Source organism: Delphinapterus leucas, chromosome 14 (genome assembly GCF_059928025.1).
Source record: "Delphinapterus leucas isolate spDelLeu-1000000601 "Yukka" chromosome 14, BTC_Dleu_Yukka2, whole genome shotgun sequence".
Taxonomy (NCBI): Eukaryota; Metazoa; Chordata; class Mammalia; order Artiodactyla; family Monodontidae; genus Delphinapterus; species Delphinapterus leucas.
The window spans coordinates 21,161,224-21,179,308 of record NC_143142.1 but is presented as its reverse complement, the minus strand read 5'-3'; the positions used below and the strand labels follow the sequence as shown (position 1 = coordinate 21,179,308).

At 40.1% G+C, this 18,085-nt stretch overlaps 1 protein-coding gene and 1 long non-coding RNA gene across 13 annotated transcripts in view; one reads left to right on the top strand and one right to left on the bottom strand.

Moving 5' to 3' along the window:
• Positions 1 to 7,248, bottom strand: part of LOC111162726 (uncharacterized) — a 66,609-nt gene extending 59,361 nt beyond the window's left edge. For 4 of the 11 annotated variants that reach the window (XR_016387537.1, XR_016387535.1, XR_016387532.1 and 1 more), the window contains exon 1: positions 6,740 to 7,242. This is a non-coding gene — a long non-coding RNA (uncharacterized LOC111162726). Of the gene's footprint in view, positions 1 to 6,739 lie in introns of all 11 variants that reach the window. The other 7 variants (XR_016387538.1, XR_016387534.1, XR_016387533.1 and 4 more) reach the window with 4 other exon arrangements.
• PITPNB (phosphatidylinositol transfer protein beta) overlaps positions 6,994 to 18,085 on the top strand; it is a 61,833-nt gene continuing 50,741 nt past the window's right edge. For both annotated transcript variants that reach the window (XM_022550654.3, XM_089894643.1), the window contains exons 1-3: positions 6,994 to 7,093; positions 11,725 to 11,755; positions 14,530 to 14,675. In XM_022550654.3, coding sequence (XP_022406362.1) covers positions 7,074 to 7,093; positions 11,725 to 11,755; positions 14,530 to 14,675 — 197 coding nt within the window. In that variant the 5' untranslated portion in view covers positions 6,994 to 7,073. The remainder of the gene's footprint in view (positions 7,094 to 11,724; positions 11,756 to 14,529; positions 14,676 to 18,085) is intronic.

Here is an 18,085-nt window from a genome sequence, read left to right as displayed (position 1 = left end):
TCGAGGCAAGACCCTCCACCAGCAAAAAGATTAAAACTCAAGGTTCAGGTGATGGTTAGCACTTTTTATCAATAAAGTATTTTTAAATTAAGGTGTGTACATGTTTTTAGGCATAATGTTATTGTACACTTAATAGACTATAGTATAGTGTATAACTTTTAAATCCACTGGGAAACCAAAAAATTCATTTGGCTTGATTTATTGTGATATTCGCTTTATACTGCGGTGGTTGGGAACCAAACCTGCATTATCTCAGAGGTATGCCTGTATTCTCAACAGCCAAAAGGTGAAAGCAACCCACATGTCCATCAATGAATGAATAAGGAAAATGTGTATATACATATAATGGAATATCATTCAGCCTTAAAACGGAAGAAAATTCTGACACATGCTACAATATGAACCTTCAGGATATTATGCTAAGTGAAATAAGAAGCCAGTTACAAAAAGATAAGACTGAAAGAGTCCACTTATATAATATTTACCGTAGTCAAAATCATATAGGCAGAAAGTAGAATGGTGGTTGCCAGGGGCTGGGGAGAGGGAGAATGGAGAGTTATTGTTTAATGGGCAGAGAGTTTCAGTTTTACAAGGTGAAAGGAGCTATGGAGATGGATTCACAACATTATGAAATTAAAAATTAAAGATGGTTAAGATGATAAATTATGTATATTTTACAATTTAAAAAAAGAGGAAAAGAAACTTATTTGAAATAGAATGCAGACCTAAATGTAAAAGGTAAAACTTTAAAACTTCTAGAAGAAAACATTATAAAATAAGATTTTTGTGACTTTGGGGTAGACAGATTTCTTAGGTAGGACACAAAAACCATGAATCATAAAAGAAAAAATAACTTAGACTTCCTAGAATTTAAAACTTCTGCTATTTGAAATATACCATCAAGAAAGTGAAAAGGTAAGCTGCTGAGAGAGAATATTCACAACAGATACCTCTGAGAAAGAACTTATATCTAGAATATATAAAGAACTGTTATGACTCAATAAAAAGAAAACCAATTTTAAAATGGTCAAAAGATTTGAACAGACACTTCACAAATGATGCACAAATGACCAATAAGCAAATGAAAAAGTGCTTAACGTCATTAGTCTTCAGGAGAATGCAAATTAAACTGCAGTGAGATATTACAACATATCCACTAGAATGGCTAAAATGTTTTGAAGGGGATGTGAAGCAACTGGACTCTCATACATTGCTGGTGGGAATGTAAAATGGCACAACCACTTTGGAAATCTACTTGGCAGTTTCTCCTAGAGTTAAATGTCTACTTCCCTCATAATTCAACAGAAATTTTCCCAAGAGAAATGAAAACATATCTACAGAAAGACTTCCATACAAACATTCATAGTAGCTTTACTTATACTGGCCAAATGCTGGGAAGAACTCAAAAGTCTACCACCAAGTAAACGGATAAACAAAATCTGATATATCCATACAATGGAGAATCACTCAGCAACAAACAGGACTGAACTACACACAACATTAATGAATCTCAAAAACACGCTGAGTGTAAGAAGCCAGAAACAAAAAAGGACATGGTACAGTCATTTCTCAGTATCCACGGGGAATTGGTTCCAGGACTGGCTGCGAATAACAAAATCTGAGGCTGCTTAAGTCCCACAGCTGGCATATCTGAATTTCCGCATCTGTGTATTCAACCAACCAGGATCATACCGTATTTACTATTGAAAGAAATCTGTGTATAAATGGACCCGCGCAGATCAAACTTGCATTGTTCAAGGGCCAATTGTATATCATTCAATGATATGAAACTCTAGAAAAGGCAAGTCTAATTTAGAGTCATGGAAAGCAGTTATGCGCATGCCTGGGGCTGGGAGTGTGGGGGAACCGAATGGAAAGGGGCACAAGGAAACCTTTTATTTTATCTTAATTTTTTATTTGTTGGCTGCGTTGGGTCTTAGTTTTGGCACACGGGATCTTTTGTTACAGCCCACAGGCTCTTCACTGTAGTGCACGGGCTTCTCTCTAGTTGTGGTGTGCAGGTTTTCTCTCTCTAGTTGAGGCATGCGAGTTCAGTAGTTGTGGCGTGCGGGCTTAGTTGCCCCACAGCATGTAGGATCTTACTTCCCTGACCAGGGATCAAACCCAAGTCCCCTGCATTGGATGGCGGATTCTTTACCACTGGACCACCAGGGAAGTCCCCAAGGAAACCTTTTAGAACAATGGAAATGTCACATATCTTGTTTTTGGTAAGGATCACCAGAAGTATAAATATTTGACAAAACACTTCAAGCTGTACACTTAAAATGGATACATTTTATTGTCTGTAAATTATAGCTCAGAAAGGTGATTAACATCTCCTCTACATTAGAAGACATAAGCAAGATTTCTCCTTTATAAAACAGGGATAATAATAGTACCTATTTTCTATGTGCTGTGATTAGTAAATGGGCTAAGGTTAGCATTAGGTCATATGAAACACTTAGGACTTGCCGTATAATATAAACCCAAAAAATGTTAGTGGAATAAAGTTTTCTTAAAGATAAATAACTCTGCACAAGAGTCACTATAAACCAGTGGTTCTCAACCGGGGCAAATTTGCTTCCAGGGACAATGGGCAATGTCTGGAGACATTTTGGATCATCATGACTGGAGTGGTGCTACTGGCATCTAGTGGATAGAGGTCAGGGATGCTGCTGAACATTCTACAATGTACACAACAATCTTCACAACCAAGAATTATCTGACCCAAAAGGTCAATACTGCAGAGGTTGAGAAATCTTGCTGTAAACAAAGTGACACAACAATCCACATATGGAAAGAAAATATATAAAGTGCACATAATCAACATGGAATTCCGAGTCCAAAGTGACTATAGTATATATCTTCTACAAATCAAAAAGGAAAATGAGCAAAGATTAAGAACATGGCCAGTAAACATGAAAAGATCCTCTCCCTGTAGAAAAATACAAAGTGAGTGAGACAGCATTTTTAAACCAATTAAGTGGTAAAAACGAAAAACTGTGACAATACCAAATGTTGGTGCAATAGAGAAGAACAGAAATCTACACTATACACTGCAGGTGAAAGAGTAAATTAAAGCCATATATCAATACATATATGAATGTATGTACATATATCAATATATGCATTCCTATTCATACATTAGTTACCCCTAGGGATGGAGAGGGGAGGAACTTAATTATATCTTAATTTATTCTTTTTTTTTTTTTAATTATTCATTTATTTTTGGCTGCGTTGGGTCTTCGTTGCGGTGCGCAGGCTTCTCACTGTGGTGGCCTCTCTTGCTGCAGAGCTCGGGCTCTAGGAGCGGGGCCTTCAGTAGTTGTGGCTCACGGGCTTAGCTGCTCCGTGGCATGTGGGATCTTCCCGGACCAGGGCTCGAACCCGTGTCCCCTGCATCGGCAGGCGGACTCCCAACCACTGCGCCACCAGGGAAGTCCCAATTATATCTTAATTTAAATTACAGTTCTGCTCTCTGAAAGCTGTAAGTTTTAAAATGATACCCATTCACCGAACACCTAATACATATCAGGTAATGTGTAAGAGACACTTCATACTTTTATTCCTCACAACAAATCTATGTTGTAGATATTAGTAGCTCTTTAGGTACAGAGCCAGCTAGTGGCAGAGCCAGGATTCAGGCCAAGGGCTTTCCACTGCAAGGTCCAATCCTGTCTCTCCCACAGCAGTACAATATTATGACCTATGCCCTAATGTTTGACAATATTAACGCATTCTTGGACATATTTCTGGTTTTCATCAAAGTATCTCAATCAAGATAATTCTGGAATGGGGAGAAGATAAAGAAAACAGGATGGCAAACTGCAGAGTAAGCAAGGCGAATAAAAGCTATAGACATCTCCCCTAGAAAAATGTGCATAGACATGAAATTATGTATATAATTTCAGTGGTTCACAAATTCCCTGGGAACACCCACGAAAAGGCCTTTGGATCCAGGTTAAGAACGTCTCCTTGGGGGAAAAAACAGGCCATATTACTTATAGTATTTGAAGGACCATCCAAATTTCTTTGACCAGAGTTGTACTTTATCAACTAGTGCATAAATGTTCCAAACATTGCTTGTGTTCAGAAATCTTTTGGTTTGCCTCAGTAAAATCTACCATCATTCTTACTGTAACGAGCTCTGTTCCAAATTGTATACGAGAAGTAATGAGACTGGTGGTTCTATGAGGCTTGTAGAATTAAATTCAATTAGACATCTTGTGTGTAAAGGTTACCGTTGCTGAAGGATGAAAGAACAAGGGACAACAGATATCAGGCTTAAAAAAGAGGGTGGATCTTTTCCACATCCGGAAACAATTGCTAATAAGTTATATCCCATCGTATGTCCGTATTTGCAAAAATGCATAAGATTCAACATCTTTAGTTTTAAAACAAGAAAATGCCACACAATCCATTAGCTTATTTTTTTTCATGTGTCATAATCTTTTTCTTTATATTTCCTTCTTTGTCATTTTGGGGTGATGGTTCGTCTTTCCTACTCTCTAGTCTTCTTCAATATTCCCTCATTCTGCCTTTTTTATCTCTTAAGCAGATGTATGGGTATTTAGGTATACAGATTTCATATTTTCTATCAATCTAGTTAATTCTGAATTAGTATCTTTTGTTGCCCACAAATACATACACCTAAACTGGCTAATTTATCTTTTTTTTTAATTAATTTATTTATTTTGGGCTGCACCGGGTCTTTGTTGCTGCGCATGGGCTTTCTCTAGTTGCGGCGAGTGGAGGCTACTCTTCGCTGCGGTGCCTGGGCTTCACATTGCAGTGGCTTCTCTTGTTGTGGAGCACATGCTCTAGGCGTGCGCTTCAGTAGTTGTGGCTCGTGGGCTCTAGAGCACAGGCTCAGTAGCTGCGGTGCTCGGGCTTAGCTGCTCTGCGGCATGTGGGATCTTCCCGGACCAGTGCTCGAACCCCTGTCCCTTGCATCGGCAGGCGGATTCTTAACCACTGCGCCACCAAGGAAGTCTGTATCTTGTGGTTTTCAATTGACTGTTTTACTATGCATCTTTACATGGGGAATGGAGACAATGTCCATGCTGTACACTAGTTCAGACTTATGCTCCACCCAGCACACTATCTCTTCATTTACTTTACAAACATATGAGTGTTACTATGAGCAGCACCTGTACTATGCAGAGAATGGAATTAGTGAACACTTGTGGGAAGACTTCAGAAGTTACAGAAATGTTCTGCAACATTCTAATTTTTCTTAATGACTAATTAAGCACATCAACCACAACTTTATTCACGTTTTTAAAGCTATTTATATCTTCAGCCTGCATAACATCTGGGGAGAAACTACTAAAATGACTACTTAACTAATATTACCTCCTTGGACCTTAAAAAAAATCTACCAGTGCTCATATTCATTGGTATAGTATTCAAATCTGTAGATTGTCTATTCTTACCTTTAAGTATCTTCTATGTTTTGACCATAACCTCCTTCTTCCCATAACTGAGAACAATTATTTGTCCTATTGTCTACATGCCTCAACTTTTTATTTACTTTTATCTAGAAAAAAGTCAGTAGGCATACTGACACAAGGCATACAACAGATTCCCAATCAACAGAAGCTACTCCTAGTTTCTAAGCTCCCTGAAAGTAAGAGCATGTGTTTCCTTGAATCTTCACCATCACAATAACTAGCATAGTGCTTCACACATCAAAGAAACTCAGTGGATCCCAGCGACTGCCTTAGGAGAAGTTTCCAGCTTTAGGCAAATATTTCACTACTATTACTTTTTCTGGAGGCAGCCCTAACTCCACTGGGTGTATTCCATATAAATTTATGTAGAAGTGTTTTAAAGATTTTTAAAATTTCTTTAATAACCTTTCAACAACTTCTCATGGTTCTTAGCATACAACGCAAACTCTTTACTATGGCCTAGTTGCTTATTCCCCCCCCTGCCCCACACACTTAAGACGTCCTAGCCACACCTGGCCTCCACCTGCTCCTCAACTACTACTCTAAGCGTATTTCAGCCTCCCGGTCTATTTTCCTCTAATTGGGATGCCTCCCCCATCTTCACAGGCTGGGCTAACATCAGGCTCAACCGTGGCCTCCGGAGAGTCCTTCCCTTGATTACTCTGCCTTCGCCTCTACCCTGTTACCGTATTCATGGAAGAGCACTTACCACTACGCCAAATTCTCTCTTATCTGTTTCCAAGTGAGGGCACGGACAGTGTCTATTTTGCTTCCAGGTGTATCCCAGGGCCTAGACCTGAGACTAGCACAGAGCAAGCGAGTGACCCTGCGCTACAACTCCTCCTAAGGCCACCTCCTGGCTTTCAGGCTGGCGCCCGAGTCGTGTGGGGCCTTCACCGGGACCCGCTAGCGTCTCCCCACAACAGGCCCCCTTTCCGAGACCTAAGGGCGCGCACCCCCTTTCCCGCCGGGGGGCTGGTCGGGAGGGTCGGACGCCCCTGCGGTCGGGTCACAGCCACGGCGGGATTCTGGATTCGAGGGCAGGGGGTGTGGGCGTTGGGAACTCGTGCAGCCACAGCTGTACGCGGCTTGGTTCTGGGCTCGTGGAACCGGCGCGCGAGCCGCCCACCCGTCCAACCCCTCCCCGACCCGTCTCGAGTCTTTAACACAGACTTCTGAAATGAGGGGTCTGTGAAGAAGGCAGGCCTCCTTCTCAAGAGCAGTGAGAGAAAGTTTAGCTCTGGTCACCAGAAAACGACTTCGAGGGAACCGACTGGAAAACTCACCAGAGAGCGTAGGCTGCACAGCCACCTCGAGAGAACTTGACTGAATGGAGGAATCGCCGACGCGAGACAACCGAGCGCGCGCTTAGCGCGCGCTGAGCCGCACAGCCGCGGTAGAAGCCTCGCGCGCCCAGGGCGGGGCGCGGAACTGGGGCGGGGCCGAGCAGCTCCTCTCGCGCGCTGACGTGACGGGTCGTGGCGGAAGGGTGTGGACGCGCAGGCGCCGCAGCGGCCGGGGAGGCAGGGGGCGGGGCCGCGCAGGCGCCGTGAGAGGCGGTAGCGGCGGCGGCGGCGGTGGTAGAGGTAGTGGCGGCAGCTGTGAAGGGGTTCCGGGAAGATGGTGCTGATTAAAGAATTGTGAGTAGGATCGGTGGGCGTGAGCGAGGTTCCGGGACGGCTGTGGTGAGAGAATCATTGATTGAGAAGTGGCGGAATATTCCTAAGAAGGAGCGAGCCTCGGGCCGGCCTCTCCCTGCGTGCACCCCCTCCCCCGGCCCGCGCCCCCGGCCCGCTCTAGGCCCCTCCGCGGCGCGCCCCCAGGTCCCCCTGGCGTTGTCGTGGTAACAGTGCTGCCCTCTCCCCACCCAGGGGCGGAGGCGGCAGGGTCTCAGCTGCAGCGCGTGGCTCAGGAAGGCGCGGCCGGGAGTTTCCGCTGGGACCCGCCTTCTCTCCCTAACCCCCTCACCCCAGTCTGAACCTGGGCCCATCCCCAGGCTCTCGGGTGGGACCCAGCTGAAGCCCAAGGGTGGGGGAGACGCGATGGGTCTGTGGGTTTTCGTCCGGGGTGGAGCCTGTCTGTAACCCGCGGGAGGTGGGCTTGCCAGGTAAAGGTAGCCCTGGTGTCGGGGCTGGAGGCGGGACGTAGGTGCCCTGAAGTTCATGCTGGAGTCGGGAGTCCGGAAAACATGCTCTTCACTGGGCAGTGAAGCTCTCCCTTCACGGGAGAGCCATCTTTCTGCTCTGAGTCTCAGTTTCTACATCTTTAAGATGGGGTGACACTCTGGGCTCCGTGTACTTCCCGGGGTTTAGATGAGGCGTTAACATGTGGTTGGTCAGATAAAAGGGTTTCCAGGTGCATCAGACCGGCGAAGTGGTTTTGTTGAAAAGTTATGGCATTTCCTACCGGCAGGGATTGTGAATATCACAGGAAATCTGGTTGGTAGGGAATGTTCAGCTGTCACAGCTGGTTCGTGTTGTCAGCATCCCTTGGGCAACTAGGGATTTCGAGTGTGGCCCGTTCTTGGGTTTTTCAAATGCTCTTTTGATTTTAAACTCTTAAAATTCTTGGCTTAATTTAGCTAACTCCGGACAGCTTATTTTTAGTGTTAGTTCTCAAACTTCTTTTAAAAAGTCACTCCTGTCGCTTCTTTGCTTAAAATCCTTCAGACTCCTTATCTCACTGAGAATAAAAGCCAATGCCTTTACTATAGCCTAGGAGGTCTTATTAACACTGTTTTGTGCTGTGATTTCAGTTACGTCCCTTCCCTTGTCCCTTCCAAGCTCACAAGTTTTCTTGCTGTTCCTCCACTACTCCAGGAAAAGTTCAGTTCGGGGCCTTTCTGCTTGCTGTTCCCTCTGCATGAAGAGCTCTTCCCTCATCTCACTAACTCACCTCATTTCAGGTCTTTGCTTAAATATCACCTTAGGGAATCCCTCTCTGAAGATCTAATTGCACCCCCCCCCATTTGGTGTTTGCCTTCCCTGCACTAACATGCAGCACAATGATTATTTTTTTTATTTTACTAGATGTGTTCTCTCACTGCATGTAAACTCCACGAATCTGTCTGTTTTGCTCACTCTCACATCCTCAGCTCATAGAATAGTCTCCAGCACATAGTAAGTGTTCAATAAATATTTGTTAAATAAATTAATGAAAAATTATAACTTTATTCAGTGACAGGGATCCTGAGAAAAGACACATTTTCAGTTAAAGCTTATTTATAGTATTGAACTTTGGATTTATAAAAATTTTTCTTCCAAGTCGTTTGTACAATGTATCATGCAAGTGTTATCTCATTTATTACTCTGAAGTTTTTGTAACTGATAAGTGGCAGATATTAAGACTTCTGGAGGAAATAAGACAGGAGGAAATTGACTTGGCCCAAGTCACATAGCATGTGCATTGCAGAACTGATTTTAGGTCATAGATCTAGTCATTTTTCTTAGTTATTTCCTCCCTCCTAAAATGTGAATTAAGTGTTCAGTAGATCCCTTTGACAGTTATGTGAGTAGTATCAGGCTAAATCATGGAAAGAAATTCTCATTGGGAATTTGCATGCTGTGCGTTTTGTGAATCATTACTTTCTTTATAGAAATTTTAATGTGCCGAGGTAACAAGTGTTGAAATGTGTTCAAGGTGTAATACTTTTTCTGGAGGAGTTATACAATTACATTTCTTAATGTTCACTCCTCATGTATGTCTCCCCTAGACTTTTTTTTTCCTCCTAGAGTTTTTTTTTTTTTTTTTTGGCTGAGGTGTGGCTTGTGGGATCTTAGTTCCCCAACCAGGGATTGAACCTGGTCCCTTGGCAGTAAAAGCATGGAGTCCTAACCACTGGGCCGCTAGGGAATTCCCATTTTCCTTCTAGACTTTTTGAGGTCAGAGGCTGTTTCTTATTTTATTTAAGTATTCCCGGTACCGCACAGCATCTAGTCTAGCACACTGTAAGAACTCAGTGTTTTTTAACAAAAAAAATGATTCTTCCTACTCACACGTCAACTTTCTAAAATTGTTTTTGGTCAGGAGCAATGAATAGGTCATTCCTATGTGAAGATGTTGGTAAACTGTAATATACTTTGGCAAATGTTTGTTGTCTTAAAAAATGCCATCTATTTTTGACATGAATTAAAAGGTTAGAAATAACTTTCTCAGGTTGGGGAGTTCCCTTCAGGTTGTTGCTTAAGCAATAGATGAAATTGCCATTAGTGTAAAAGTCCTGGTTTTAAAGAACTATTTGTAGTTCGATCTGGAAAATTATTTTAGAAGGATTTTCAGAGAAGTTTGAAAAATTTCAAATTGCTCTAAAAGTTGAATACTGCTTTTAGAATAATAATACAAAATCAAAGCCTGTTTCTTTTACTTTTTCTTAAGCAAATCTTGAAGAAGTTACTTGACTCATCATTCATTCACAATGTCTTTATCAGTCATTTTCATTTCGTGAAGTAAGTTTCCCTGAAAGTGTTAGTGTATAAAAATAGGGATCTTCCTACTAGTGAGTAGTTGTTAAAATTACTCAGCAGTGATTCTTTGGTTTTGTGAAACTTTAGGGAAGTCTTTAACTGTTTCCTTTCTGTTCTTCCATTTCCTCGCATCCCAGCATCCTCATTTGGACCTTTGTACATCCTTGTCCTTCCTCCCAAAAGATGGCTTTTCCTCACCTTCCTGCTTCTCAATGTTTTTAACCACCTACAGATGACGCCTTCAGGTTAGCTGTAGTTATGTCACTTACCTTTTGGAACAACCTTCCAGGATTCCTTGTTGTCTAATAACTTTAATAGATTTCTTACCATTGTATTCCAGACCCTGATAATATGCTCCCAAACTGTATCTTTGTCTGTACCTCCCAAAATATGCTCCCAGCCTGTATCATAGTCTTCCCCCTGCCTCCGCCCTAGTTCATTTTCTGTTACTGAGACAGTGAGCAAGTTAGTGTGTACCCTGAGGAGACAGCTAAAATGATTAGGTGTGGAAGGATTTTGTATAACAAGTTTATTCTTGATGAGAATAAAAATTAGTAACCACTGTGACTTTGAGAATGTTCGTTGTCTTTAGATGACCATTATCAGAAAGACAGAGTGATGAGTGACCCCCAGTAGTCAAGGAGGAGGGAGTAACAGGAGATGTGTTTTACACGTGTTGGAGATTAAGGTGATGTGGGCTTTCAAGCATCGTTGTTTGAGGAGACTAAGGAGAGAGAAACAGGTGAAAAGTGAGCTGAAGAGAAGTTGGAATGAGGAAAACTACTGGGAATTTTCTGTAAAATGAAAATTGAGGTGAATGCCATGATATTTTTTTTTCTCTCCTCATAGTAGAAAGAGTTAAATAAGATTTTAAATGGCACTGCTATGGTAGCTTGATGGTTAGGAGGGAAAAGTCTGAGAATGACCAGGCCAAAAAAGAAAAAGTTGCTATCTTGGACACCAGCTATTATCATGAGACATTTGATATTCAGGGATGGCCTTGGTTTTCAAAGCTTATTGTGGAAATAAGTGTGAGGGTACTTCCCTATAAAAATCTGGAGATAAAATGCAATATCCTGATATATAAAATAATACATCATAGAATTCTTTTTTCGAATTCATCTTTAGGAGAATTATGCCTCTATACTGGTCCTTTTGTATGTACAGTAACAAACTCTTGGACAAGATCAAACACAGAAACCTTATATTGAAAAGGGTTATATTTATAAAGTTCAACGTATTTTCCATGGTAAAGTTTTTTCTTACTAAGTCTAAAGGACCTTTTACTTGTTTTTCTCAATAAAATTGAGGAATAATTGGGTAGTGGGGAACAATTTTTGGAGGCATTCATTCGTGAGATTCAAGACATGTATTCTGGGAGAAAGTATCATAAAAACAAAATGCATAATATATAGATGGAGAATGAAACCATACTAAAAGTTTCACAAGGACAACCTGACCAGGCAGTCTACAAATAATATATCCTGTACCCTGCAATATTCAGTGATGAGTTTTCTCTTGTTCCTTTACTCCTCACAAGAATCTCTACAACTGCGTTTTTGGGGTCCTGGTATAATGAGGATGCTAAATGCAAGTGATTGTTGAGAGCCAGGAATGGGTAGTTTTATTTCCCCCATTTAAAAACTCTTATTTAGAGCTGTAGTCATTGCAAAGACCCTCTTCCATAAACAACATCTTCTACTAAGCTATCATTGGATTTAAAACGAAAGCTCTTTAATCGTGGAGATCTGTGTTTTAAAGCCAACTATTTCATGTTTAACGTATTTGTTATTCTTTTGTCTTTTTAGCCGTGTGGTTTTGCCATGTTCGGTTCAGGAGGTAAGCCTTGCTTACATAGTTTATTTTGATACGCTAATCTAAAGACATATTTTCATTGTATTCATTTACCTTTACTTTGCAGTTTATGTGACAGAGTGAATTATGATGTGTTAGAGATAATTAATTGTAAATGAATTTCTGTTAACACTGCCTTGTTTTGGAAGGATCTCAGAATGTAGATTAACTTCCTGTCTGGTGCAGGAATTCTATCTACAGTATCCCAGAGAAAAAAGGTTACAGCCTCAACTTAGGCACTTTAGGGTTAAGTCACTTGCTGCTTGGAGAACCAGCCTACTTTACTGTTGCATATTTTAAACATTTGTCATTACTTTAAACCAAAATCTGCTTTCCTATAAAGTTTGCCTGTTGTTTACGGTTCCTTCCACTTGAGCAAAGAGAAGTAAGCCTGTTCTGTCTTGCACATGGTGACCTTTCAGGGTATTTTTTGGACAATTCTCTCTCCTCCTCCTGGGCCTTTTGTTCCATCTTCTCTGCGTGAGGTCACAAGGTTAAACATTCCCAGCACATTCATTTGGCCTAATATAATGTGATCTCCAGACTTTCTCACAAGCTCGTCTCACCGCTCACTGCACGTGCTGTAGTTGTTGCTCCCAACTGGAAAAGTGTTCCCAACACAGTCTGACCACAGAACCGTGAGAGATCATTGTCTCCCTTGATCTGCACGGTACAGAAATGCATCACCTATTCAGAACTTGCATGTCCTGCAGTTGTAGCTCTCTGTAGTATAGCCAGGAATGAGGATAAAAGCAGAGACGGCTTCTGAGAAATCAAGATACGTGTAGGAAAACCCATAAAGGCCTTTGGGTCCTTCTATAACTTGCGCACAGCTTGCACTCTTAGGTTATCTGGTTTTCCTAGAGCTGACACTCGATTAGAAGCAGTGAATTGGAAGTGGGACAAAACAAACTGATAACCTAAGACGTGACAGCTGACAGAAGGCAGACAGAAAAAAAATAAAATGCAGGAACTTAAAAGGAGTAGCTGTGTGTCACTGTTTCATGTAGACTTGAACATAGCCGTATGTACCTCAGTAGTGCCTGAGGTTTCTGTATTAAAGTGAATTAGAACATTCGAGACAAGCCAGGCACCCCTATTCTTTACTTGTACAATTGTTTGAACTTGAATGTGGAAATTGACATTTGTTTCTGTTAAATTTTTCTTTTGGTTTCAGCTAGTTTCTGAGTCTTAGTATTGTCACCCAGAATAATCTCAGCTTTTTGTTATATTTGGACTTAATAAAACATGCCTCTTGTCTTTAAGTTATTCTTTAAAATGAGAATGAAAGCCTAGTAGCATGTGGCAAAATATCAGTCCATTAATAGCATATTTTTGGATACTGTTGTCCTTCCTGTGTAAGTTTTTGTTACTCTGTTCCTGACCAAGATCAAATTTACCCTCTGGCTTAGAGACATTTTAATCATGTTTTCAAAATATCACAGTGTTGAGAAGTATATTTTGAAGGACGTAAGGATTGTAGCATTACTGGACTAAGCCTGGTGTTGTATCATGAAGACCAAAAGAAAAAAGCCCTTTCTGCAGTCTAAAATCTCTACAAAAACTTTTTTGATGCGTTTAAGAAATCTTTCCAAATTGAGTGTGTGTGTGTGTGTGTGTGTGTGTGTGTGTAAATTAACCTGCAAGATAGCATCATACTCCCATGGGCTTTTTAGATATGAATATTTACTAAGCTTACAACCACCCCTATTTTTTTATTCCTCAAATAAAATGTTAGTTTTGAATTATTACTTTTGAGAGGTAGCTTTTCTTTGAAAATATGCTTAAAAAAGAAAAAAACCTTTCTTCAAGGCTGTCTTCATTGGAAGGAAGAAATTTAGCCAAATTTGTAGAGACTGAAGATAATGCCATGATTGAGTCACTAGAACAAATTAGAACACAAGAACTTTGCTTTTTATCATTTGTTGGAACTGTTAGAAACTCCAGATTGGCATAGAACAATACTGCCCACCTACAGTTATTGGTGAAGTCCACTGAGAATTCTCATTCACTTTAAAATGAAATAGAAACCACTATCAGCAATTTCTTGCCTTTTATGGTAATACTTGGATATTTATAAATACTTTAAAAACAGTTTCTGTTTACTAGAGAACTTCACAATTAACTGTTCTGACCCTGGATACCCAGTAATGTTTGTGTTTAGGTGGGCAAGGGCCAAATCAGCCATGTCATATACATAAGCATGGAAAAGAACACCCCAGAGGTCTACTAAAATTTAGACTGTAATGGTTCTTTGTACTTGCAGGCTTTTATTGTTACACTGTATATCCCTCCTCATTATTGAGAACGGTATTCTGATTGCTCTGCTTTCTTATTTGGCGAAGTAACAATTATGTTCCTTCCATGCCTTCTTTAGAAGTTTGTGAAACTAAATGAGGTATAATAGATATGACAATGCTTTGGAAAATACAAATGTGTATTTATTATTCAAAAAACTGAAACAAGTGTCAAGATGTCTTGATAAATGGATAGTATATGTTAAAGCACCAGAATATTTGTAACCAACAGTTTTCTTAAATAATGGAAATCTTGTAAAATATTATAGTTTCTTGAAGCTGTATGATCATCTGGTGTTTGTCTCTCTAAACATTGATTTCTGATTTGAGTCATGTTTTCATATAGAACATATGTGCTAAATGGTTTGGATGTGCTTTTCTATATCTACAATAAGATTTTAGCACAGGAAGTTCCTGCATTTATGCTGACTTATTGAAATTCTGTACTCTTTGATATTTCAGTATCAGGTTGGGCAGCTTTACTCTGTTGCAGAAGCCAGTAAGAATGAGACTGGTGGTGGAGAAGGAATTGAAGTCTTAAAGAATGAACCTTATGAAAAGGATGGAGAAAAGGGACAGTATACACACAAAATTTATCACCTGAAGAGGTAAGCAGGGTGTTCACATTTGGTGCTTAGTCATCATATTAAACAATCACGCTTTGACTACCCAGCCTACTTATTCAGTATGTAACTACCTAACTCACTAGTAGATGTGCTGAGGTGCTTTAAAAAATTGTAATGTGACCCCCCCCCCAAAAAATTTTTTTTTCATTGTGCTAATATGTTGCATTTTAATTTTTTGAGAGTGTTTCTCCCCCTTTATTAGTTTTTTGAGGGTTTTTTTGCGGTACACGGGCCTCTCACTGTTGTGGCCTCTCCCATTGCAGAGCACAGGCTTCGGACGCACAGGCTCAGTGGCCATGGCTCACGGGCCCAGCTGCTCCGCGGCATGTGGGATCTTCCTGGACTGGGGCACGAACCCGTGTCCCCTGCATCGGCAGGCGGACTCTCAACCACTGTGCCACCAGGGAAGCCCTTTATTAGTTATTTTTAAATTATAAGGTGATCTGTCTGCTTATTAAAAAATTCAAACAGAAGATTATAAATTAAAAACTTAGTCCGCATCTCACATCATCACACACCCATAACTCCAGAGAGAAACTAGAAACAGCCTAGAGTTTATCCTTACAGATCATTTTCTATACGTATTCAAATAAGTTTTTAAAAAACATAGAGGGCTTCCCTGGTGGCGCAGTGGTTGAGAATCTGCCTGGCAATGCAGGGGACACGGGTTCGAGCCCTGGTCTGGGAAGATCCCACAGGCTGCGGAGCAACTAGGCCCGTGAGCCACAACTACTGAGGCTGTGCGTCTGGAGCCTGTGCTCTGCAACGAGAGAGGCCGTGATAGTGAGAGGCCCGCGCACCGCAATGAAGAGTAGCCCCTGCTTGCCACAACTAGAGAAAGCCCTCGCACAGAAACGAAGACCCAACACAGCCAAAAATAAATAAATTAATTAATAAAAAACATAGAAATATGTCACTTGTATCATTTATTGTTTCCCACAGCAAATGGGATCATACCATACATATGGTTATGCACTTTGCATTAATTTTCATGCAGTGATATATCACGAGCATCCTTTCATGTTGTTATTATTTAATGTCCTTTCCATTCTTTTTAAAGCTGAGTAAAATTTCTTGGTGTGGACATAAGCATAGTTTACTTAACCATTCTCTAAATGGTAGGTTGATTTAGGTGTTTTAGGTATTTTTCTTTTTGTCTGTTACAGGTAGTATTTCTGTAAGTCTTTATGCCTTAGGTTACTATTTCTCTAGGAGAAATTCCTTACAGTAGGATTGCTGGAAGTCCATTTAAAATTTTGATACTATTGCCAGATTGCCTTCCAAGAGTTTGAGAACATTTGTTTTCCCATATTTTTCTATCTTTTTAATTTTTGCCAATTTGATACACAAAAAATAGCCCCTTGTTTAAATTTGCATTTCTTTATTAGTGAAGTTGAATGTCTTTTCATATTAATTTGGCCTTTTGAATTTCCTGTGTGACTTGACCCTTCAAATCCTTTGTTCATTGTTTTTATCTCTTTTGTTTGCAGAGGTTCTTTTGCACATTCTCCTAAGTTTGGCAGTCTAATCTAATCTCTGTCTTTGGCATAAATTTTTTTTTTTTGGCATAAATATTTTAAAATAGAAAATGCATACCAATATTTATCCAAGGGCGAAAGATCAGTAATGGTTTTTAAGAGTCTTTTTTTGCCAGTAGTGTCCCCAGTTTATCAAAGGAAGAGGGAATCTGCTCTGCTCTTGGCTTTCTTCTCTTCATGTTGATTAATGCCAGGGTTTTATAGAGGTTTTTAAAATTGCAGATAAGTTGTGATGATTAGTATTTTTCATAGTTTCTCAGTTTGAGGCTATTGCTTCATTTATAATTACACATGAATATAGACTGGGTCATCACTTGGTAGAACCTTAAATTTTACTTTTATTTTCGCTTAGAACACAGCATTTCTTTGTTTCTGATGCAGGTTTGAATGAAGGCAATAACTTTGATTAATCAATTATCCATAAAGACTGTGTTATTCATGGTTTCTATTAATTTGTTAGCACCTTAAGCATATCTAAAAATGTGCCATTTGAGAGAATTTTAGCATTCTAGATGGTATAACCTATATAATATTTATAGTATTGAATTTACTTATGTTTAGTCAGCTTACTTTTCTAGCATTTTATATTTACTCATTAATTGAATTTTACCAATATATAAAAACTCCCTTTATTATAAACATTCAACTCTCTGGAGCATCTAAAATAAACCAAAAAGTTTGATATATAAAATTTTCTGTTGGTCTATGATGTCCATATAAACTTGAAATAGATTCAAAATATCCTTCATTTGAAAACTAAGAGTTGGAATATTGAGAAAATGTTTGATATATTATTACATGGAAAAGACCAGTTGCTAAATTTGTACATAAATAATATGTTGTATATAATTTTAAAAGTTAATCAGAAAAACGCCTAGAAAGAGATTCATTAAAATGTTAAGAATGTTTTTCCCTTGGTGGTGGAGTTATGGGTGATTTAAATTTATTTTACTCTTCTGTATTTTTGTTTAATGAGAAAGTAAAGAATGATAAATATTAATTTTGAAATATCTGATTTAGGTGACACTCCAGCCATTCATAATGGATCTGTTAAGTTCAAGAGGGCTGTATAAATATGGTTAGTGCAAGAGATATTATTATTCTGGAGGGATTATTGGGATGAGGTTCGGAATTCCTTTCAGGCAATTAAATAAAGGAAAACCTTGGCTCTGGAGGCCAGCCTCCCAGCACTGTCTGGCTTCTGGAGCTGCTTCTTCATTCCTAGAAGGAGCTGAAATCATTCCACAGTACCCTTTGGTTTCACCCTTTCATGCACTCCTTTAATCCTCATTGCAGTCCTGAGACATGGGCAGTATACACATTATACATAGGAAGGCACTAAGTTTCATATTTACTCGAAGTCACACAGGTAGTAAGTGGTGGGATGGAGACTGAGCCTGGATTCTGTGATTTCTAATCCCATGCTCTTTTGGTCACAAGTCACAGTCTCAAGGGCCTGCACTGATGAGCACAGGTGTCCCATGAGAAGGGTGAGATGGGGTCTGATCAGATGGTGAGGACTATTTGATGCTCATAGAAGGCTGGCCTTGTCACACTGAGATGGCAGTTCTGGATGGAAGCATGGAGAGGCATGAGACAGGAAAGGGAAGAAGGAAAGAAGGTGGCAGCAATGGATCTCAGACAGTGTGGCAGATAATAGCCACTCTGGTGGTAATGAAAAACAATAAAAAAGCTGTCTGTTAATAAAGACAAAACAGGGACCCACTGTCAGTGTGGTCCCGTGGGGGAGGTCATGGAGCAAGGGCAATCAGATGTCCACTCTCAAAGTCATCAGTGTCATACTGAAGGCACAGTAGCCCCAGGATAACTGTTATGGAAGGGTAAAGAATTGCT